Source organism: Ochotona curzoniae, unplaced genomic scaffold (assembly GCF_017591425.1).
Source record: "Ochotona curzoniae isolate NIBS_2020 unplaced genomic scaffold, NIBS_Ocur_1.0 scaffold_4505, whole genome shotgun sequence".
NCBI lineage: Eukaryota > Metazoa > Chordata > Mammalia > Lagomorpha > Ochotonidae > Ochotona > Ochotona curzoniae.
This window is the reverse complement of record NW_024467118.1, coordinates 23,326,278-23,349,763: the sequence shown is the minus strand read 5'-3', so window position 1 is coordinate 23,349,763 and position 23,486 is coordinate 23,326,278. Positions and strand designations below refer to the sequence as shown.

The following is a 23,486-nucleotide window of genomic DNA, read 5'->3' as shown; positions in this document are numbered from 1 at the left end:
CATCCAGAGTGATCAAGCATCCTCTGGAACAGCTGTGTTGCCTCGGACGCCTCACACAACAAACTGCACAGCAACTGGTGACTTCACTTTGCTGAGTGCATGGCTGAAAACCTCCTCCTTCCACTTCTCAGTACAGTAAGTAAATGTTAGGTACCATTGGCTCAGCTCCCTTTGGCAGGAGCCACACACATGTCCCCTTGTCCATAGGCCAGAACAGGGAAACTTTTTGGATATTATGGTATTCAATTAGATCAATCACTAAGGCTGAATCTGAATGCTACTTTTTCTCCCCAAAGCTTTACCTACAACCACTTTGCTTTATCACTGATTTCCAATATCACTCAATGTCTGTATAATAGGACACTTAATACCACTTGTAGATCTTACCTACTTAAGAAGTTAAGTTCTATGATAGTGGGAATTCTCAAAAGCTATTTCCTTCACAATAATTACCATTTTTGTGCATGTGTGTATAAACCCTTGGCTTAATGAAATAGCTATTGAATGTCTCTATGTCCACATATTGGATTGGACAGTATAAGTTCAAAAGTCCTGATTCTATTCTTGTTGATAATAGAAGCAAAGATCTCATAAGACCATTCATGTAAGTGCTAGATCCTCCTGTAAGTAGACACAGAGCTGTTTTTGATAAGCTGGCCAAGTCATCACTTTTACTTTTTAATATAGCTCAGGGCTGCTGTCTTGATCAGGTTAGGACCAGAAATCTAATCATTTACAAAATATCAGTGGCTAGAGTATCCAGCATTAACTGCGCATGCACAGCTTAGTTGTTGAAGATTTCTGATGATGATTTCAATATCTACCTCAATCTCCCCTCTCTGCTGTACCCCTCCTGTGACCCTGTTCCAATGCTAGAACATTTCATTATCAAATGGGAACAATCAGTGGATTGTTCAGAATATTAACCTACAACTCAAAGGTAATTTTGGATTTTAATTATAATTTTATATATACAGACACACACATACATATTTAAAATTTTAATTGGAAAGATCTTCCACCTTTTGGTTTACTACCCAAGTGCCGCAATGGCTGGAACTGAGCTGATCTGAAGCCAGGAGCCAAGAGCCTCCTCCCGGTCTCCCATGTGGCTGCAGGGACCTGAGGATTTGGGCCGTCCCTGACTGCCTTTCTAGGCCACAAGCAGGAAGCTCGATGGAAAGTGGAGTAGCTGGTATACAAACCAGCACCCATATGAGATTCCTGTGCATGCAAGGCAAGGACTTTAGCCACTAGGGTACCAGCTGGGCCGTGGATTTTAATGCTATTATAAAATTAATGGTGCCTCTTGTTTTCTCAGATTTAATCAGGAAGTGACTGCCATATTTATGATGATTTGATAGTGGACAGGGTTTGTTTTATCAGACAAATTGTTTTAACACGAAGAGAATGAGTGTAATGATGAGAAACGAAATGCCCTACCTGGGTCCACTCATTTGTCTGGGGATCGTAGGCCTCTACCGTGTTCAGGTAGCTCTGCCCGTCGTACCCTCCGACAGCATAGAGCTTGTCGCCAAGGAGGCAGACCCCCACCGCATCTCTGCTGATGCTCATCGAGGCCACCGCAGTCCACATGTCCGTTTTGGGGTCGTATCTGAAAGAAAAGGTCAGCACTGACTAGAGATGACATTAGTCACCAGATGTTTTATGTAAGGAAGTTTTGTTCTTCCCATCTACCCTTTCATTATCTGCTTTGTATATAATGTTGAAGCGAACTTTACAGAAACATCAGTATCTTTCTAAAAGATTTTAACGTTTGGTATGAGAGGTTCATTAGGTGACGTTTATCACTTAAAAAGCATTCATGTGACTGCTGAGTACTACTTGCAGGCTTTAGATTCCCTATGCAGCTCAATATATAGCTAAGAAATGGAATCAACAGATGGCAGGGTAAAAAAAAAGTGGTACACATACTCCGTGGAATACTACTCAGCCCTAAAAAAGAATGAAATCCTACCACTTTCAACTAATTGGGTGCAAATGGAAAGCACTGTGATTAGTCAAGTAAGCCAGTCCCCAAAAGTTTCCCCTGTGCTAATACTAAAGTACAAAAAATATATAGGTAGACAAATGAAAAAAATCTGTATCTGCTGCATGAGTACCCATGAACTTTCCAATCTGGTTTAAAAATCAAAATCCTACAACGGTATGAAGAAGGCAAGTGAGTAAGAATCTCTACCCATCTCCCCCACAGAGCCCAGACAGGTTTATTTGGATAAAACTATTCATGTGCCAATCTGCTTTTACAAGAGCTGGGACGCCAGAGCCCAGAGTGCTTGGTTTTAGTAAAGGAAGTGCAGGCCTTGAACCCCGGTCCTGGACAGAGCTCCAGGGCTCCTACACTGAGCTTCTGGGGCTGCAGGAGCCAGATGGCCACAGCACTGCCTCCAGCATCCCTGTTCCCAGCTCATAGTCCAGCCGAAATCCCTGCAGGGCGGTGAACACAGGACTGGACACTGCCACACCAGGAGGTACAGGATGCTCTTCTCGAGAAAGAAACTGAGCACACCTGTGTTCTCTCTGAAGCTTAGTCCTGACCCAAGAGAGACTTCACTCAGCAGAATTCAGATAAATAGGAGATTCCAGGCAGTCCCCACTCACACTGCAGACACCAAGGCATTTACTACTACAGAAGGCTGAGAACCTCTCAGGCCTTGTGCTTACTTTGGGGAGCTGCTGGGCTACCACACTACTTACCTGCCTAGGAGAAAGGAGCCAGGCTACCCTGGGTGTACCCTCCCCTAGGCTCTTGGTGCACAGAGCAATCTGGGGACTATACCTGCTCAGGGTCCTGAAAAGCTGATGTTCCCATCCAGAAGTAACCCACCTACAGCTGTAGGAAGAGCAGGGCAGCATGGCACATACCAGGCTAGCAGAGGCCCCGGAAACCAGCTGGGCATCCCCTCTTGCCCTCCTGCTGCTCCAGAAGTAGCGGTGTGACCCCAACTATGCACTTCTGGCTCTGGAGAGCAGCCAATCAGCCTCGGGTGCCTTGGTCTCAAAGCCCAGGAAGCAGGTGGGCAGACTGCTTTAACAGTGGCTCACCTGCTGAGCTCCTGGGAAGCATCGGAGCAGCCATGCCCATTCTCCTGTGGCCCTAAGGAGCAATGGGCAGCCTGTTCTCAGAGAAGCTCAGCCCACTTAGGGTGTAACCAGCTGATGCTCGCATTGTTGTTGCCTCCAGAAAGCAGCCTGTCAGAATTTTCAGTGCAGGTTGGCCCCTGGAGCCCCTGTAAAGTTACCTGGATGTTTTTCACATACTGACAAGCACCCCACTTGCCTCCAGGTATACTGTACTGCATCTACGTAGGCCTACACTGGTGGCTCCACACTCAACCCAGAGTGGTCTCGTATATGGTGGATGTTACGTGTTTGCCTGGAAGAATCAGAAATGTAAACATTTCATTTGTTCCTAGTTTTCCTTCACAGGAAATTACCTCTCCACACAGTCTGATAGCCTGGAAGTCAAGTTGGATGCGGGAGCGTCGTGTCCTCCGATGGCATACAGTAGTCCGTTCCAAGTGGTCACTCCTACACCCCCTCTCCTTTTGGACATTTGTGCACACGGTGTCCATTTATTAGTGTGAGGATCAAAACATTCTACTGATTTGAGGCAAGAACTTCCATCACGACCACCAACTGCATAAAGTCTGAAAAAAAAAAACCCAAATTAAATGCTAAATAAGAGTGTTTTGCTTCAGACAAAGGCTGTGGGGATTCAATGAATGGAACATGCCATCAATTAGAAGATGCACTGCCAATTTATATGCCATCAAAATATGAAAGGGGCACATAGCTTGCAATGGGTTATGGTGCTGACTGGGATGCTCAATGCCTCTTAGGGGTGCCTGGGTTGTCCTGACTGCACTGCCAGTTCCAGCGTCCTGCTTATGCCCACCCTGGAAGGCAGCAGGCCATGGCTCAAGCAGCTTGGTCTCTGCCGCCCACTTGGAAGACCCAGACTCGCTGCCTCGTTCAGCCTGGCCCAAATAGGGAGTGAACCAGGGATGAGAGACTCTCTCTCTTTCTCTCTCTCTGTTCCTCCCCCAACCACCTTTCAAATAAGGAAATAAGGAGATATGTTGACGGTTAGTGGCACATGTATAGATCCCATATTACTCTGAGTTTGTCTGAAAAAGAAAATAATGGCACACAAACACAATGGCAACCACCACACAGCTGCCATCTGGTTCACATATCACCACTGAGTGTGAGATGCAGTTTCAGAGATGTTAAAATGTGCATCTTAGCACAGCTAAAACGTTGGGTATAAATTTGTTTTGTTCTTAAAGAACTAATATATCACTTGACTATATTTTAAAGGAAAAAAAGCTGATCTTCTCTTAAACACTTCTCCAGGTGAGTCACTTTACATGTACTTGCTTCGTTGTCATTACCATCATGCAATGAGAAGTCAGCTATAAGAAATGGGCTTGTAGAAATTTAGACTTGATCGGGGTGGTCCAAGGAAAAGCAAAGACACACAGCTTTATAGCTAACAGGCATCAGGGAGGTAACTGACACAGAGAAATGGATGTAGAGCATGAAACTATGGCATACAAATGTTTACGACAGATATACAATGATCCTTCGTTAATTAAAGTTTCTGTAGAAAAGCATGTTGTCTAAATACATGAATGATTTAAATGTCTAGTAGATCAGTTTAATTATAAATCAATGTACTGCACCAATTTAAAGTCATATTCTAGTCTGAAATTAATATATACAAATGTAAATATTAGAACATAATCTAAGCACAAAATCTTTTTATTTAGAAAGCTTTTTATGTATACTTTTTTTTAAAAAGATTTATTTTTATTATTTTTTATTGGAAAGGCGGATATACAGAGAGGAGAGACAGAGAGGAAGATCTTCCGTCCGATAATTCACTCCCCAAGTGAGCCGCAACGGCCGATACTATGCCGATCCGAAGCCAGGAGGCTCTTCCGGGTCTCCCACGCAGGTGCAGGGTCCCAAAGCATTGGGCTGTCCTTGACTGCTTTCCCAGGCCACAGGCAGGGAGCTGGAAGGGAAGCGGGGCTGCCGGGATTAGAACCGGCACCCATATGGGATCCTGGGCGTGCAAGGCGAGGACCTTAACCACTGCGCCACCGTGCCGGGCCCAGCAATATCTAATTCTAAACTCAGACTATTTCCATCAATTTGGAAATAGAAGTTTATTTGAAACTGATATTAGAATTTTTTTTTCTGTTAGACTATTTTCATCAGAAGCTAATACTAATCTACTGAATATGGATTACAGAGCATGAGAAGGCTTCAACAATTAGCAGTATTAATAATCTGGAATAATCCACTCAGGCACATACACACATAGATCCACAGATCCTCACTGTGTAAAATGGTACAACACAGTGACCCATAGCATGAATTCTGAAACCAAACTGCTTGGGTTTGAACCATGGTTCCACTGTCTAGCTTCGAATGCAATCAATCATTAAGGCTCTGACTGAATCTTATCTTATGTAAGCCCTACTACACAAGATTATTAATAAGGAAAAATGGGTCTGGTGTGGTGGCCTAAGTGGCTAAAGGCCTTGCCTTGCATGTGCTGTGATCCCATAATGGTACCAGTTCATTTCCCATCCAGTTCCCTGCTTGTAGCCTGGGAAAGCAGTAGAGGATGGCTCAAAGCCTTGGGACCTTGCACCCATGTAGGAGACCTAGAAGAAGCTCCTGACTTCTTCACTTGAAATTCAAAGTTTAAAAATATTTTCAGTTTTCCAAAAATACCACCTGGCTCAATTAAATGCTAAAACTCAGGACTCCTTTCTCTTCCCCATGTCAGTATTTATGACAGTAAAACCAGAAATATCATGTCAGCTTGTGATAGTACTGAACTATATAAAATACGAATTTAGGTCCTACCTGACTTTTCAAATTATGATCAAGAATGGCAGTACTTGGCTGGTGGTGTTTGAGATTCAGCTTAGAAAAAAAAGAGCTGCTACTCAAGCTATTTCAGCATTTAAGAGGAGTTTCCTGGGAGTCCAATGATATTGCTCTCATAGCTAAAGCAGCTATTACAGTGTCAGTGTCTGCTCTGTGAATCAGGGTCATCTTCATACTGGACCATCGAGGCAGTGCTGGAAAAAGCTGGATATTCTTTAAAACGGGCTGCTGCTTCTACACTGATCTTAACAAGTAGTATTATCAACTTGAATTTATAACAAATTTAAAATAGGTTGGGAATAAAACCAAATTTCCATTTGTCTTAAGCATTGAGGCTTTTATTAAGATTTTTTTAAAAAGAGAAATTCTACTATAAGCAATATTTTCCAGGCACTGGCTTTAAGCTAGCTGAAGCAACTAGAATCTAAATAAAGATGCATTTTATGAAATACGGTAGAATGAAAATGTTTAACACTTTGAACATTTTGAAATAGAGAATGTAACTCATAAAACACAGAAAATATTCCTTCCTATAAAATGTATTTTGCTCCAGGAAACACTGTACAGTAAGTAAAAAAAAAAAAATTTTGTTCGTCTTGGTTTTTCAGTTTATACGCAAAAACAAAAACTAACCTTAAGGCACAGGGAAGTGACCTTTTTCTAAATCACAAAACAACAGCAACAAGGAGAAGCATAATTTTTTTCCCCAAATAACTGCAAGTTGTTCTTAACTAACAAGATAGTTCCTATTTATTCTGGATTCTATAACCTATATTCTCTGTTCATAAATTTCTTACTAGATTACAGAGCCTTAGCTTCTAATCTCATCAGGCGGTCTCAAAATTACATTCAATTAATTATTCTTCAGGTAAGTGAAAGACATACTTCTCATTAGAGGACAAGCCAAGAATGAACAACTCTTGATGCTTTGGCTTGTACCAGGCTCTTCCAGGCCCAGCAGTCAGGCCTAGCTGTGAGCTGCTGGAGCAGGTCTGGAAACCTGTTTGAGTGCGGGAGCTACTGTGTGTCATCTCCTGGGTGTCAGCGCTCAGAAACAGACCCAGCAAACAGTCCTAGGAATCAATCCCGAAGTGTAAACCAAAGGGCCCAAACTTGGATGATCGTATTTGGGTTTTTCAGTGGCTGACCCTTCCATCAGGAATGTTGCCTGGTAATGAATTTGGGTTCTACGTCATCAGCTGAAACAAATAACAAGAGTGATGCAGAGAGCAGACCCATCTCTGGAATGGTTTTCTTCTGTCTCATCATTTGCAACAGTGCTGAGAAAGTAACAAAAATGAGAGCCTAATGAATAGGCCCTGATAAATCAATATCTTGGGTCATAAAATATCATTTCAAATTAATGTTTTTTCTCACAATCAGTAATAATTTCAGCAATCAGGAGTCTGTTTTAACCTATGATGATTCCTCCCTTATTCTGGAAATGATAATGCATTTTATGTGAGCAAAAGGTATGCAACAAGCAACAGCCACGGAAGACTTCACTGTATGGAAGAACAAAGTGCTGAAAAGGTACATTCTTTAAGTCTCAGAGTAACCTGGGCTTGCTGTAGTGGCTCTGAATCTGCAGACTTAGAACCAAAGAGAGGCTAGAAGACAACTTGTTCCAAATCCTTTCTACCTTTTACCAGTTTGCCAAGAAAAGAAAGGGAAGTAAAGATAAATCAGAAAATACAGAATACTTTAGGGAAACATTGAGAGAGAAGAAATGTTACTTCTAAGAGAAAAAAACCAACTCGCATCCACTGGTTGATTCCAATTGCTCACATGAGCCAGGAACTCAATCCAGGCCCCCCACGTGGGAGCCATCACCTGTTGCTTCCCAGGGAATGCTTAAGTAGGAAGCTGGGTGAGTAAAGCCAGGACTCAAACCCAGGTACTAACACAAAACACAGGCGTCCTAGCAGGCATGGTACTGGCTGTACCATCCTCTCCCTTCCCCGGATACTTTTAAAGCCATAAAATCACCAGACTGTTAATCTGATACTGAGTAATATAAATATAAAATATATAAAATTTCTTCACTCAAAATGATAATGATATCTGCACACTGGAACAACAGCCTAACTTAATGATATTTATATTTAGAACTATTCTGAATTACTACTTTTGTAAAAGTCTTTGACCCATTCTTCAATCACTTTTGTACGGGTATAATTAAGCCAGAACACATAGAACTTAATAAAATTTAATGCATTGCTTTTCAAAAGGAATTAAAAAAAAATGTTTCCTTACTTTCCACTCAGTACTGCCACTCCTACTGTGCTCCTGGGGGTAGACATAGTGGCAACAAAATTCCACTGGCGAGCCTGAGGGTCCCATCTTTCCACTGTATTCAGATAGCTCCAGCCATCATGTCCTCCTACTGCATACATGGGACCTTCCAACACAGCCACACCTGCAGAAAATGGGAAAGAAGGAACGACTCAAGAGTTGCTGCTCAGTCCAGTCACGCTGCCGAAGCTCAAGTGCATCAAGTGCAACCCAGGTCCCCTGCACATGCTGCCCCGTCTCCCACACCCTCACTTCCCCAGATAGGTCTACGTCTCACTTCCTAACTATGGAGTTCATGCTCAAAGGTCCTAGCAGAAAGGGTGTCTAATGCACACGACCTATTTATTCTGAGCCACTGTTTTTCTTATTCACATTCATCAACACCTGAAGTATATTTTATGCTGATTTCTTGACTATGAAGGTACAGCCCTATCTATTATGTTCTCTTTGAGTAGGTGGCACTTTGCAGAAACTCAATACTTGTTGAATAACAAATGAATTTGGCTCAGTTCCCTGGTGATGAATCATACTGATAGATATAGGCATGAAATCAAAACAGTAAAATCTCACATACTTGAATTAAGAGAAATGAATAAAAATACTTTTTCAAATATAATATACCAAAATGATTCAAAAATGTTTTAAGCAGTAGCAGTGCATGCATCTGGCACAATCTTAAAAATAACTTTCTACTGTTGTATATCAACACATCCTTCTAAAACTTTTAAGATCAGACTACAGTGCTATTTCTTTTTTTTTTTTTAATACTTATTTTCATTGGAAAGTCAGATCTACAAGAGGAGATAGAGAGAGAAAAATCTTCTGTTCACTGGTTCATTCTCCAAGTGGCTGTAATGGCCAGAGCTGAGGTAATCTGAAGCCAGGAGCCAGCAGTCTTCTCCAGGTCTCCCATATGGGCACAGAGTCCCAAGACCTTGGGGCCATCCTCAACTGCCTTTCAAGGCCACAAGCAGGGTGCATGCAAAGCAAGGACTTCAGTCATGAGGCTATTGTGCCGGGCCCTACGGAGCTTTTTCAATCCCACTTCCTATCCATTAAGAAAGGCCATGAGAAAGCCAAATATGTATATTATTGCTTAGTTAACTTTGCATTTTTAACCAAAAGTTACTGTACTTATTTTTAATTTAAAATATATTACTTGGGGATCAAGAAAACCTTTGTAATATGAAATTTAATTTGCAAAATTGTGGCAAAATTAAAAATGTGCACCACTCATGCATGATCCAAGACAACATAATTTTACTGATTTGTTAGAGTATACATCAAGCTCCACCCCTTTTGGCTGTTGGAGATTTTATGTCTATACACACATATCAACATACATTGCTAGTTTCATAGTATATACTGTATTTATATACATAATATGTAATTACAAGGCTGGAGAAAAACTTAAAGGGTCCATCTAATCTAACCCCTTATACAATGGTTTTGATAAGAAATTTTATCAGAAGCCTTTTTAAAACCCTTTGTATAGTTCCTATGTATGAGTTTCTTAAGTAACAGCTGATTTTATAAGTTTATTCCCTATCATGTAAATTTGGAAGAACAAGACTGTTTTAGATGAACAAATTTAAATTTGAGCTTAAAGAAGACAATTTGAACTACATGCTCATTCTCCTTTGAACTTGCTGCAGTTCAGTGAGGTCTTTTAGATGAAACCTAGAAGTAATGATGAATTCCACTCACAATCTGATGTGTCCAAAACACAACTAGAAACTGAGCAACCACATCTGTAAGATGTTACCTAAATTAGAATCAAGTTTCTTTCTGCACCACTGGGTAGGAGGGAAATACGCACGTGAATCACACTATTGACCTGGGATATTATGATGAACCCAATTTAAGTCTTATGCCTGCCAACAATCTTCCCAGTCCTGTATGTAGGTAGTTTATTTTATAGACTCAAATGAGTAATGTTTAATATTTTTGTTAAATTTCATACAGCTAATTTTAAGTACCTCTCCTGCCATCTTAACCCTATCCCTCCCTTTCTGTGAAGAAAACACATACACAACAAAAACAAACCCACTTAATGTCCTCTTTCATTGAGACCTGACTACAATGAGCAGAATCTCTTTGCTCTTCTGCTGTACCGACTGCTATCAGTGCTCATCCACAGAGAGTTTCATCACTGGTTCCTGGCTTTTTGGTCAGTCTTTATGTAGGTGCTCAGTATTCGTAAACAGTATAATGCAAACTGCTAAATTCGGCTGTGCATTTACTGCTGCTCACCTACCTTTACGTCATCTTTTTATGATGATCAAGTCTTTATAGCTAATATCATAAACCTTTTTTAAACTGATAAACTGATCATATGACCACAGTTTCTTCCCTTTTTGAATTCATGCCTTTTGGCAAGGTGTGTTTCTTCACTCTGTGTCTGGGCATGCCCATGTCATTTGTTTTGGCCACATATCAGTGCAGGTCCTACAAACAGAAGCTTGAAAGTCTGTGCTTCAGGCCAGGCGTCTCGTTGCTTCTGAAGCCATGTGACTGAGTAAAGCAAACCTGGTGAGTCTGCTGACTGATTAGAGGCAAGTGGCCTAATGCCTCTGTAACTCAGGACAACCTGCTCTCACTTAGACACATGAGGCCAGCCTGGATCAGCCAGCACTCCCCAGACTCAAGAAAGCAGCAATGGGCATCCACGGCCGCTCAGAAGAGCCTCTTACCTAACACAGAAGTCCATGAGCTAATAGTTATCATAACCTCTAAGTTTTGGAGTGGTTTGTGATGCAGCAAAAACTGGGTGATACAAATGTCTTTCAAACTCTGATTTTACTTCTACCTCATCATACAGTACCTTCTCCTACTTCACTGAGAAAAGTCTCCAAATTCCTTTCCCTGCATCTCAGAATAAGCCATCAGTTCCTTGAGGGCAAAGATAGTGTATTCCTCATCTCTCTCTACCCACAGAACTGAGAATGGCAACAGTGCATGCTGGGCAGTGCCTGCTCAGCAAATGATAAAATAAAAGCATGCAAAGTCTACATGCAAAGTCTACCTTCTCTTTTACTCATTTCTGCTTTAAAAAACAGGGGGTATTTATGAAAAACAGTAGTGCTAAAGATGGAATAATAACCATCTTAATTAGAGTCAGTACTAATTATCAACATAGAACACATTTTGTTACACTGTGCTATACTGAACTCCATCTAAGGAGCATATTTTCCCCATGCACTGGTTGATGCCAGCTTCAGCTATGCTTGCTTTCCCTCGATGTACTTCCTAGATGGCAAGGAGTAGTGATGGAATGCTTGGTGACTAAGCATTGCTGGCTCAGCTGTTGTCTTCCTGGTGCAGAATGGAAAGACGCCACTATTCCTAGTACAACAGGCTATTAGGAGTGGATCTGCATGGTTCTACCTACCCAGGCCATGTCTGTGTGTGGACATAGGTGGCATCACGCTCCAGGTTTTGGTCTTGGGGTTGTAGCACTCAACGGTATTCAGGGTCTTCAGTCCGTCTCTCCCTCCAACCACATACAGTTTGTCCTCCAACACTGCAACACCGAACTGTAGCCTCCTCCCATTCATGTTTGCCACAGGAGTCCACATGTTTGTTCGGAGATCATACTTTTCAATGCTTGTTGCTCCTTAATAATAGAGAAATAAAGTAAATAAACATCCCATGATTGACTATTTTAGGAAATTATAGTTATAAAAGCATAATTGTCTGAGCACTGAGAAACAGTTCAGCATTATCTACTTTGTGCACTTAACACCAGAATCTCCTTCTCATGCGTAGGGAGACTATGGAGGGCAGACAGATTCTTATTGCTCAGAAAACTGGACAGACAGGTGTTAGTCTTCTTTCTAGCAGGAAGTTTGGGGCCCAGGACTGGCCTAATGCTACTCAACTGGATTTTTCCACTTAGAATTAAATTATGTGTTAAGAAACAGGAGCTGTGTGTATAACCCGTGTCCATTTCTCAACAGCCTTCCAATACTCACCTGCCTAAATGAGCCACAGTTGATATTCACTGAAAAACACTAAATTAGGACTCCAAACTCTCAAGCCTAGAGACATGGTCAGAAGAGCTTTGGCTGTACCAAGTTTTAAGTGAGAGCTGAACATCACATGCTTTATGCAAGTTGGAAATATGAGAATAAAATTGAGATAGTATACAGATTGAGATAATAGTTACAGCCTCGAAAGAGATGAAACGTATAGGGGAAGAACAACAGCTAGTAACGACAGCAGAGGTGAATGTCAGTTCCAGGCACATAGTACAGAATTAGTATTTGCAGATTAACTGGACTACGCAAAGTTTTCTAAAAACATTCATATACATGTACCATCTCTATAACCAGTTATGATATGTATTTATATACTTACCAGTAAGGAAGCCTAGAAGGATACTTCAAAAAGTTCATGTGAAAGTGAACTAAGCTTATTCTGGTGCCAAAAAAAGAAAAACCCCTGAAATCTATGTATAGTTTTCCCATAAAATTTGTGGAGATCCCCTCAAATACCAGAATGTAAGCGCAATAAAGCAGCACTGTTACATGAGATAAAACATAGACTGATCTTATAGCCTTTGCTTCCATGAACCTAAAAGTGACATAATGATGGGATACTTTTAATTAGACTCAGAATTTCATATGCCTTAAAGTTGCCACACAGGAGAAACCTTTAGCTGTGACTAATGTACCAACAGCTTTAGTCATACGAGTACGTTCAGAGATGTCAGAAGACAGCCTTCATTCATTTAACAAATACTTCCTGATGCCAGCATGATGCAAGGCACTGTTCTAGGCTTTGGGAATACATTACTGTGCTAAACAAACTGCATGCCTGCTTAAGGGGAAGAGATAAAAAGACCATCAACAAATGTAGGGCGCAATGGAGAAATGTAAGACAACAGAAAAGGTAGGAACAGGTTTGAAATTGGTGAACAAGATGTTGTTCAATGGTCATAGAAGGGTTTTTGGTGAGCTGACATTGATGGGAGAGCTGGGTGAATTATTCCTGCAAGGTCTCACAGTAAGAGGAAACACTCAATACATTATGACTGATGTGGGATAAAGTGTTTGGTACATTAGATGAATAAGGAGGCCAAAGCAAGTGGAACAGAAAGACTGAGTGAACAGGCAGAATAAGCCAAGATCAGAGAGGTGGCCAGTTAGAGGTGCAGTCAGAGGACAGAAGAAGGGAAGTACTAGGAATTCAGAGGGAGGGGAGATGGACCTAGGCTTAGAGGTTAACACTCAGGAATTAGTAGTACCCAGAGGGTATTATGTATGGTGTTCATTGCTACTATTTCTACTAGTGTTAAGAACTATGAAAAGGATAGTAGAAAGAACTGTCAAGTATTTATGCATCATATTTGCTTTCTATGTATATATGTACACATTTACATGCATAATGTGTTATATAACTGTTGCAGAAATGATGCCCAAATTCCCCCAACACTAACACACATACTCATACTTCAGTGTGTCTTCCCAAAATAAGAAATTCTATTGTGAAACCATGAAACAATAAATATAACCTGGGAACTAATATAAATATGACTATTGTATGGTTCTCACTGTCACTATTTTTACTATCAGCAAAAACTATTATCTAATCTACAGACCTTATTTAAATATTTCATTGTCTTAATTATGTCCTTTAAAGAAAAGAAAATCCACTTGTTGCCTTACAACAGCTGTCATGTCTCTTTAATCTCTTGTAAGCTGGAACAATTCCTGAATCATCTTGTATTTCATGACACTGGCATTTTGAATACTACAGACAGACAAGGTATTTGGTACAACGTCTTTCAACTTAGATTTGTTTTTTCCCTCATGATTTAATCCAGGTTACACCCCTTTGGCAAGAATAGGGAAGAAGTGCAGCCAACCACCTCTCGACTTACTTTATCAGAGGCACTGCATGCTGCTTAGGCTCATGCCTGGCACTGTCACCTCTGATTTGGTTAGCGTGCTGCGTGCCAGGTTTCTCCCCTGAGAAGATTCTGCTTTATCCTTTGTAACTGAGAAGAAGGTTATTGGAACGTGCTCAGACAAAATATCATGTTCTCCTTTAGTCTCAACATCCACTAATGATTCTCAATGGCATCAGGAAGTATTATAGTGGTTGCCAAATGGTCATTTTTACAGTTCCATCTCTCTTTCACCATCATTAGTTGACATTCCAGGAATTCCCTTCTCCCACATGGACACTTACTGATTTATGAGGTTGTACTCTCCCACTAGTGTTTTTAATTTTGAGGCTCAGGTGACCGCAGGCAGGTGTGGACTTTGGTAACCCTTACAAGGTGATTCTTGAGCCTCTTCACCCCAATCTGTTAGTTTTGGAGCATTTCCGTACTTTCTGGAATCAGAGAATGTTCTAGAATTCTCATACTTTTCTTGCAATCAGTCATTTCTCCAAAGAGAAATGTTACTCATAAAAATGGTTTTATGTTACTCATAAAAATGGTTTTTTATTAGCCTCCAAAAAGAAAAGATTTTTCATTACCTTTTGTTGAATCCATTCCTCCAAGTGCAAATAAAGTACCAACAGTCGACTTTCTGGGTTTTGTCCGAGGGCTTTGTAACATGGGTCGTCTCTCTGGCAGTAAATGATACTTCATTGCTTCCATAATGAGTTTCTGACATTCTATGTCATCACGAAAAAGTGCATTATTTTCCATATCTGCCAGAAACTAGAAAAGGAAACTCAGTTTGCACACTGAATAACTGAGGAAATAGGTTAAAAGAATAAAGGTTATCAAAAGAAGTTTCTCATTTTAAGAACATTCATGTTTGGACAAAATTAAAATACTCAATTTTTTCAATATTTATCAGTTAAATTTCTTTGGAAAAACAAAAGCTGGGGAATATAGCTGGTATACTCTATAATCTTAGTGGTGTTTATCTCCAAGTGATTGAAATATTGTGCTTTTTAGCTCTTTACTCCTTTTCTGGAATTGTCTAAATCATTTCACTTATTGAATTGGAAATCATTTTGACTGGAAAATAGTTATAAATGTTAGTATAAATAACCAGACTGTATTTATTTGACTTCACAAAGGAATGCATAAACAGCAAAAGTAAAACGTAGCAATTCCTTAAAGGGCAAAACAAACAAACAAACAAAACAAAACAACAAAAAACAACTAGGAAGGAAGATTAATCTAAAAAAATTAAAATTTCATGTGTCCCTGAGCTCTATATAATTTTACAGTACGCACACATGTATGATTATACCCAACCTCGTTAAAATGAAATCCTTGGGGCTGGCATGGTGGCACTGGGATCCCTTTTGGGCACCAGATGAAGTCCTGGCTGCTCCACTTCTGACCCAACTCTGCTCGTGGCATAGGAAGGCAGCAGAGAAGACCCAAGTCCCTGGGATCCTGTACCCACACGAGACACCTGGGGTGGAGGGGACATCTGGCTCCTGCTTTCAAATTAGCTCAGCACTAGCTGTTGTGATCATTTGTGGAGTGAACCAGTAGATTAATGACATTTCCTACTTCTCCTTTTTTCTCTATAAAATCTGCCTTTCACATAAAAATAAATATTGAAAAAAAAAGTGAAAGCCTTTTCCTTTTGTTTGGTTTACCATCATCCTGCAATCCTTTCAAGCCTTATAAACAACCTAATGTGATTCCTACACTTTCTTTATCCTTACATAATCTTCTGTTGATATATTTCTAGTACATATATATGCATTTAATATAAAATGGCTTCACTCTAAAGATTTATCTTATTTATTTGAAAGGCAGAATTAGAGAGTGAGAGACACAAAAATCATCCATCTGCTGGTTCACTCCCAAGACTTCTACAATAGCCAGTGCTGGGGCAGAATATGGCTAGGAGCCCAGAACTCCATCTGGTGTCTCACATGGGTGACAGGGACCCAAGTACTTGGGCTATCTTCCATTACTCTTCCAGATGCAAAGCAAAAAAGCTGGATTGGAAGTGCAGCAGCTAGGGTTTTAACCAGTGCATATACAGGATGCCAGAACCTGCTGTCACAACACTGATCCATGTATTTGTTTTCTCCCTTTACTATTTGCTTAACTATATGCTTTACTGCATTTTTAACTCATCAGTATCTTCAAAAATTTCGCCAAGTCTTCCTGTAAAGGTATGTTCCAGCTTTTTCTTTTATTAAATTAGTTACTTGATTTTTTATTTGCAGGTAGAGAAAGAAATCTCTCATCCATCGGTGTACTCCTTAAATGCCAAACAGCTAAAGCCTCACGTCAACTACTTGACCCATCACCCACTAATTCCCACAGTGCACAATAGCAGGAAGCAGAAAGGGGAGTGGAGCTGGGACTCCAGCCCAAGTGCCTGGCAGGGAATGTAGGCATTCTAAGCATTGTTTTAACTAGGGTGCTAGACGCCTTTCCCATAGTCTTTGAGAGGCAGCAGATAACTCTAGTGCCTAGGCTCTGCCACCTATATGAAAGACTCAGATGGAATTCTGGGGTCTGGCTTTGGTCTGGCCCAGCCTTGAGGCTCTGGTGCATATGAGTTGTGACCCAGCAGATAGGTGGTCTCCCTCTCTCTACCCCCTTCTGTGTTTCTGTCTCTCTGCTTTTCAAGTAGATGAAAACAAATGAACATTTTAAAAAGTGTTAGTGCTGGAAATCAAGCAATCCATACCAAAGGCAAAAAAGTCAATTGAAACATAAGTTTCATAACATATGCCAGAGTATAAATTCTGGCATTAATTATTCCATGTTTTTCTATATTCACAAAGCATAGTTATACCTAAGAAATAAATCAGTGGTTATGCACTGAGTGGATTCATTTATATTAATATTGATGTTCATATTCTATTATATATAATAAACTGCCTTAGTTCTTTAAAAAAAAAACAAATGCAAAAAAAGCTATAGAAAATTAAGTTTCAGGAGACTTAATTGAAAGTACAATTTACAATAAAATATATTTCCTAGCAAACTAATGACTGGAGCTGTGTTGATCTGCAGCTAGGAGCCAAGAGCTTCTTCCAGATCTCCCACACGGGAACAGGGTCCAAGGACTGGGCCTTCCTCCACTGCTTTTCCAGGCCACACACAGGGAGTTGGTTGGGAAGTGGAGCAGCTGGGACACAAACTGGTACCCATATGGGATCCTGGCGGTTGCAAGGCAAGGATTTAGCCAGAGGGCCATCACGCTATCCCTTAGGTCTCAAAATCTTTTAAGTTACTTACAGAAATATCCTCATATTTCTGTTCAGTTTTAAATTTGATTAAATCAGGAAGTTTTGGGGCAAATGGAAGAATAGGAAAGTTGTCATTTGGGATGAAGTTCCATTTGTTTGAATCCCAATAGTGTTTGTAATGGGTTTCTTTCTTTTTTTTTTCTTCCTCTAATAGGTTTCCATGTCTCCTTCTTACTTCTGGGATCAAGCCTAAACTCCTAGATCTGATTAGATGCTGCTGATGACCTGGTCCATTCCCTCCAACCTCACCTGTTGACACTGTTCCCTTTCATTTCTGCACTCCAGCCACAGAAATCATCTTCAGATTCTAGAACATATCGAAGTTCCTCCTGGTTCCCTAACAAGGTACAATCTGCTCTCCTTTCTGAATAGCACACTTCCTGTTTTGGGTGCCCAACACAAAATGCAGATCAGAAAACACTCAGCAAGTTCTCTCTGCTTTTCCACCATGAATTTGGATGCACTACTGCTATTATTTTCATTTAGGTCCTGTCCATCTATCACAGCTTTCACTGAATTATACTGTAATCACTGTTTTAAACCTGTTTCTTCCTCCACCTGAATCCCTCCCATTGCCCATTGATGTTACACACAGGATGTCCATTCAAGAGGCAGACTGGGTTAGTGGAAAGGCACAGAAAAAGGTTCAAGTGTTCCTTCTGCCTCTCATTAGCTCCATGATGTTAGCCACGTACCAAAGACAATTAAAACATGAGGCAGAAGAATAGGAATTTATGCAATTACTTTGTAATTCTGAACATATGGTTTTGTTTTTTTGGTCTGTTATTTCATTTGTACAACAGGTGTTGAACTAAATGATTCCCAATATGTCTTTTAACTAGAGGAACTCACAGCTAGCTTTCTCACCAGTATCCTGGACAACAGGAATTTTTTTTTTTTAAATCTAGAATAGTCATGCAAATGTGGTATAAATACTGAAAACTAAAAAATTCAGGTAACTTGTCAGCATATTTAACTGCACAGATTCTTTTTAAAATATATAATCTTTCATTTTGTTTTCATCTAAAAAAGAAAAAAAATTCTGCTAACCAGCTAAAAACTAGCCTCCCTAATTTTAAGATAAACATTTTATTGTATTATTTTACCTAAGTATAATTCATTCAGTTTCATTCCTAGTTATTCCTACAGTACTCAAGTCTTACAAAGCATCAGTATTGATTTTTGTCTCTGCAAGGCAGACAGCAAACTGTAACTTTCACTTACAATGGCAGGAAATAATACATTATCCTCTGGACAAGCACAGATAATATTTATGGCACTTCAGATTATAAAGAAAGAAAGAAAAAAGGAAACAAAGTCTGACCTTGAACAGTAACAACTCAATCTTTCTCTGCTTTCAAGGCCTCACATTCTCCATTCAAGGCCTAAGGTAGTCAGCCAAGAATTCTTCAAGGTGAGTTTTTGAATATTGCAGTGAAAATTGTAAAAAGGGGAAGTCATGCATGTGAACATGTTAGAATTGACTGCCTTGAATGCACTTACAGACACCTCCTAATTCTTAAAGAATGCAGACGGTGTTATTGTGCATTGCACATTCTATTTCACAGAGCATGTTCTGATCCTTACAAAAACCCTGTAAATATTCAGAAAGGATTTTATCTCTACTGGACAAACTGAGGCATGTGACTATGCCAGGTCACAGTCTTAAATGTCACAGCTGGAGCTATTATCATATCTTAATAATTCATGTATCACCAGAATCCAGTACTTAGAGAATACGTAATAAACACAGGTCAAGTAGATTACTCTACATTTTCAGATTCCTAAAGTCCAGTGTGCCTTTCATTTACATAAAACTCCTTTAATGGATACTCCAGATGAAAAAAAAAAACCTATAAACAATCCTTCTTAATTACCTGTGGTGCAAGAAGAGGTAGCCTAATATAAGCCAGAAGTTTACTGAGATCTTTTCGTCTCTGCTCCAAGTCATGGCGGACCCAGGTAAGAAGTGCGTTTAGGATGGTCTCCTCGTTAGGAATGTTCATGTCATCACTGGCGAGGAGCTTGGCAATTTCACTGGCTGGCAATAACACAAATTCCTGGTTTCTGATTACTTCCATGAAATGCTCCTATGGGGCAAAAATGGCAAACAAACAACATTGTTCCATTACGGCTTAATTAAAAGAAAACGTTTTTGTGTTAGATGCAAAACCAATATTTATTTGCTAGTATATTATCACTTACTGTGAAAAAATAACAGAGAAAACAAACATTTAAAACTTAATTGTTAAATATATATATAACAGAATTAAGGTGCTATATTATTAATATGGACCTGGATGGGGTCAGGATTAAGGTGCAATAGTTGTGCCACTGTTCCCCAAGCTCATCTTTCCTATGAGTGCCAATTCAGCTTATGGCTGCTCAGTTTCTGATCTAGCTTCCTAATTTGCCTAGAAGGACAGTGGAAGATGTTTCAACTGCTTGGATCCATACCATCCCTGTGGGACACCAGGACGGAGTTCCTGGCTTCTAGCTTCAGCCTGGCCCAGGCCTGACTATTAGGGCTCTTGGAGGAATAAAATAATACAGATGGAAGAACCCCTCTCAGTCACTGACTCTGCTCTGCCTTTCAAATCAACCAATCCTAACACACACACACAAAGACCAGGACAACACACATACCGCCCCCCCCCCCCGCCCCGGGTATTGCTTTGTCTAAATTGGAATATTATAATTTTAGCAAATATTTTGAAGAAAAAAATGAATCAGACACTGAAATATATGACCAGTAACACCAAAAGTTAGTGTGGACTTGTGGTTGCTGGAGTATTTGGCCAACTGTGGAGCCAAATGCCTAGCAGCCTTAAGTTACTTCTCTTACCCAGAAAGGGACTCCCGGCTGTCTCAGTTTGCCAGAAGAGGACTGACCCTCAGGGTCATCCTGAAACCATACTGGCCTGCAAGACTATTTTTGCACTATTAAAACAACTCAGGATTTCAGGGCTGTTTTGAAGATGCTTACTGCTTCTCATCTGCTTTACACACAAAGCTCTGTTGGTCTTTCCTATGAAGATAGGAAAAAGAACCAAAACAAAAGTGCTGACCTAGAAGTTACTGGAGGGCAACAGTAGACTGAAGATGACTTGGGCCAGCCTCACCCTCCAATCAAGCCCTCTGTAAATGGGAATGGTCTTTATAGGGTATTATGCCAAGTAATCTAGAGAGAAGGGAAACTTACCAAGTCTTAATCATAATTGTAAGCATAAATGCAAATGCTAGGCTATCATCCCTTAATGTTTTTTATATACTTCCTAATCTGTTACACACAGTTTTAGTAAAATGGCAAAGCAATTTAAATTAGAGCTACATGCATGCGCTCGTGCGCACACACACACTCACACACACAAATGAGAGCAACAGATGAGGATCATCAATAACTCTTCTGTATAGTAACATGAGGTTTTATTTCCTGCATAACCTGTGGTAACCCAAGTGAAATACATCTTGGGTTGACATTCTTTTCCACAGAAATATCAATAGGAAAACCATTCATCAATAATTAACTAAATCCAATTACTTCAATTCACAATTTGTTAAAGGACGCTCAAATGAGTCTATATTAGATGACTGTTATTTTCAGAAACATATCTTAATAACCCTCAATGTTGAAACAGCTTCAAGCAAACTGTTCTACTTGATTGTACAATGACGTTATAAAATGGCTTGGTAATGAATGATAAGCAAGAGCTATAAAAATGTTGAATTCTCAGCTCAGTTATTGCATTTGAAGCTTAATCCTTAAAAATAATCTGTAAGCAGAAGACAAAGCTGAATATCTTACAGTGCTTCCCCACATTATTATATATAATCATAAACAAATAGGAAATAGCCTAAAAGTCAAATTAGAGGGCACTGTAACTTGATAAACTTTTTAAAAAAGATTTATTTATTTTCATTAGGAAGGCAGAGAAAGGAGAGACAGAGATTCTCCATTTATTGGTTCACTCTCCAAGCAGCTGCAATGGCCAGAGCTGTGCTGATCCAAAGCCAGGAGCCAGGAGCTTCTCCCAGGTCTCTCATGTGGGTGCAGGGGCCCAAGCACTTGGGCCTTTCTCTGCTGCTTTCCCAAGCCACAAACAGGGAGCTGGATCAGAATTGGAACAGCCTGGACTTGAACCAATGCATTTATGGGATGCCAGCGCTGCAGGAAGCATTAGACTGCCATACAATGATGCCAGCCCCTGGATTATTATTATTATTTTGTCATAATTTACTTGAAAGAGTTACACACACGGTGAGAGAGAGAAAGAGAGAGAGAGAGAGATCAATTTTAGATCTGCTGGCTCACTCCCTAAATGGCAGCAATGGCCACAGCTGGGTGACTATATCCAGAAGCTTCTTCCAGGTCTCCCTTGTGGGTACAGAGACCAAGCACGTAGATTTTCTCTGCTGTTTTCCCAGGCACATTAGCAGGTAGCTGGATGAGAAGTGAAGCAGCTGAGACTAGAAGTAACAAGCAGATGGGATGCTAGGATTGCAGGCAGTAGCTTTACCTGCAAACCAACCGTAATTCAACGGATTATTAAGAAGTGTTACAAATTTCAGGGATAAGATATGTTACGCAGTGTTAAGTGAGATTCTGAAGAAAATGTAAAAGGTATTGACAGTAGAATCAGCATAATTATATATCACTTGTTTGATGCCATACTTTCAAGTGGTATTAATTGAATCATATTAGTAAGGAAAGGTCCATTATACAAACATTGTGTCATGAATCATTTCCTGGTGTATATATTTTAAAACAGTGTTCATGCCATTCTAGTATAATTTATATTACTTGAAAATCAAGTTTTTAATAACTCATAATACTGAACTCAGCACAAAGTGCTTCTGAAAAGTTTTAACTTAGATTGAAGCAGCTATTTCAGCAATGTTTTTTTCAATGTTTTCTATGTTTTTCCTTAACTTCTTTTTTTACATTTTAAAATTCAATGCCTATGTGTGTTTCAAAAATCTTTAGTGACATTAAATCATTATAACAGAAATTTTCAAGTGTTTTGCACTAGGTTCTTTGGTGGCTGTTAGAATGAGAATCAAAGTTTCTAGACTCCAGGGTCCAAGAAGCAACTCCTCACCCTTGCCTCATAGTCCTTTACTTGCGAAGGACTGGGGACCATGTCCAACAGATGCATCATTTACTGCATGGATGCACTGGCTAGGAATGAAGCTTTTTTGCTCTTTTAAACCCAATCTCTGATACAAACGGCTAGCATGCTACGCAACCTGCTCGCAATGTGCCCTTTCTCTCTTTGGAATAGCTTTTAAGCAAATAAAATTATTAAAGACTTGATTTAAATTGAAGATTGCATTTTTCTATAAATTTTCATTTGGTTTCCATGGCAACAATTCAAATCAGACAATCTGCCTCCAAATTACTTATTGTTATTAGAATCCAATTTCATGTCTCTATTGAAACTAAGTAATGTTAAATAATGACCTTGAGAGAAAAAAATCTACCAAAACTAATTGCCTATGAAAATAGCTTTAAAAAGCATTCAGCTAATTTAAATTTAATTTATATATAAGCTTTAAAGCAGCAATCATGTCTCTGCTGCAAACAACAGGAGTGACCTAAATGCATATAAATGTTTTCACATGAATCACACTCCTTCCTAGGAAACCACTACTACTTAAATTATCTTATGGAAAACACTCCGGCTTTGGTTTATTCATGTTCATACTACTCCGAAACTGCAGAGTTAGGTTAAAATGAGAAATCTACAAAGAGAGAGGGAGGGATACATTTTCTTCAAAGGACTTGACTTATCAAATGTTACCTTGATACCTTGCTAGGCCTATATACTATTTTCCTATCGCAAAAACTCTTGCTTTTTTTTTTTCCACTTGAAGTCCTGTGATGAGCATCAAAAAGGATATATTCTGCTAAGAGTACACCACAAGGAAAAAAACAACCATACAGGCTGCAATTTTATGTGAATCATTTTGTTTCCTCACACCTTGCTGTGTTGAAGATGTGATGTCATTTGTTGACTGGGTCAGATATGTGATGTGCCAGTCTCTGTTTTGATTGTTGACCTTCT

At 39.8% G+C, this 23,486-nt stretch overlaps 1 protein-coding gene across 7 annotated transcripts in view; it reads right to left on the bottom strand.

The window, feature by feature from the left end:
- Window positions 1-23,486, bottom strand: part of KLHL5 (kelch like family member 5) — a 65,052-nt gene that overhangs the window by 1,428 nt on the left and 40,138 nt on the right. For all 7 annotated transcript variants that reach the window (XM_040966420.1, XM_040966421.1, XM_040966416.1 and 4 more), the window contains 6 exons: window positions 19,299-19,511; window positions 14,716-14,902; window positions 11,618-11,842; window positions 8,188-8,350; window positions 3,459-3,671; window positions 1,444-1,615 (listed from right to left, as the gene is read on the bottom strand). In XM_040966420.1, the coding sequence (XP_040822354.1) occupies window positions 1,444-1,615; window positions 3,459-3,671; window positions 8,188-8,350; window positions 11,618-11,842; window positions 14,716-14,902; window positions 19,299-19,511 (1,173 nt within the window). The remainder of the gene's footprint in view (window positions 1-1,443; window positions 1,616-3,458; window positions 3,672-8,187; window positions 8,351-11,617; window positions 11,843-14,715; window positions 14,903-19,298; window positions 19,512-23,486) is intronic.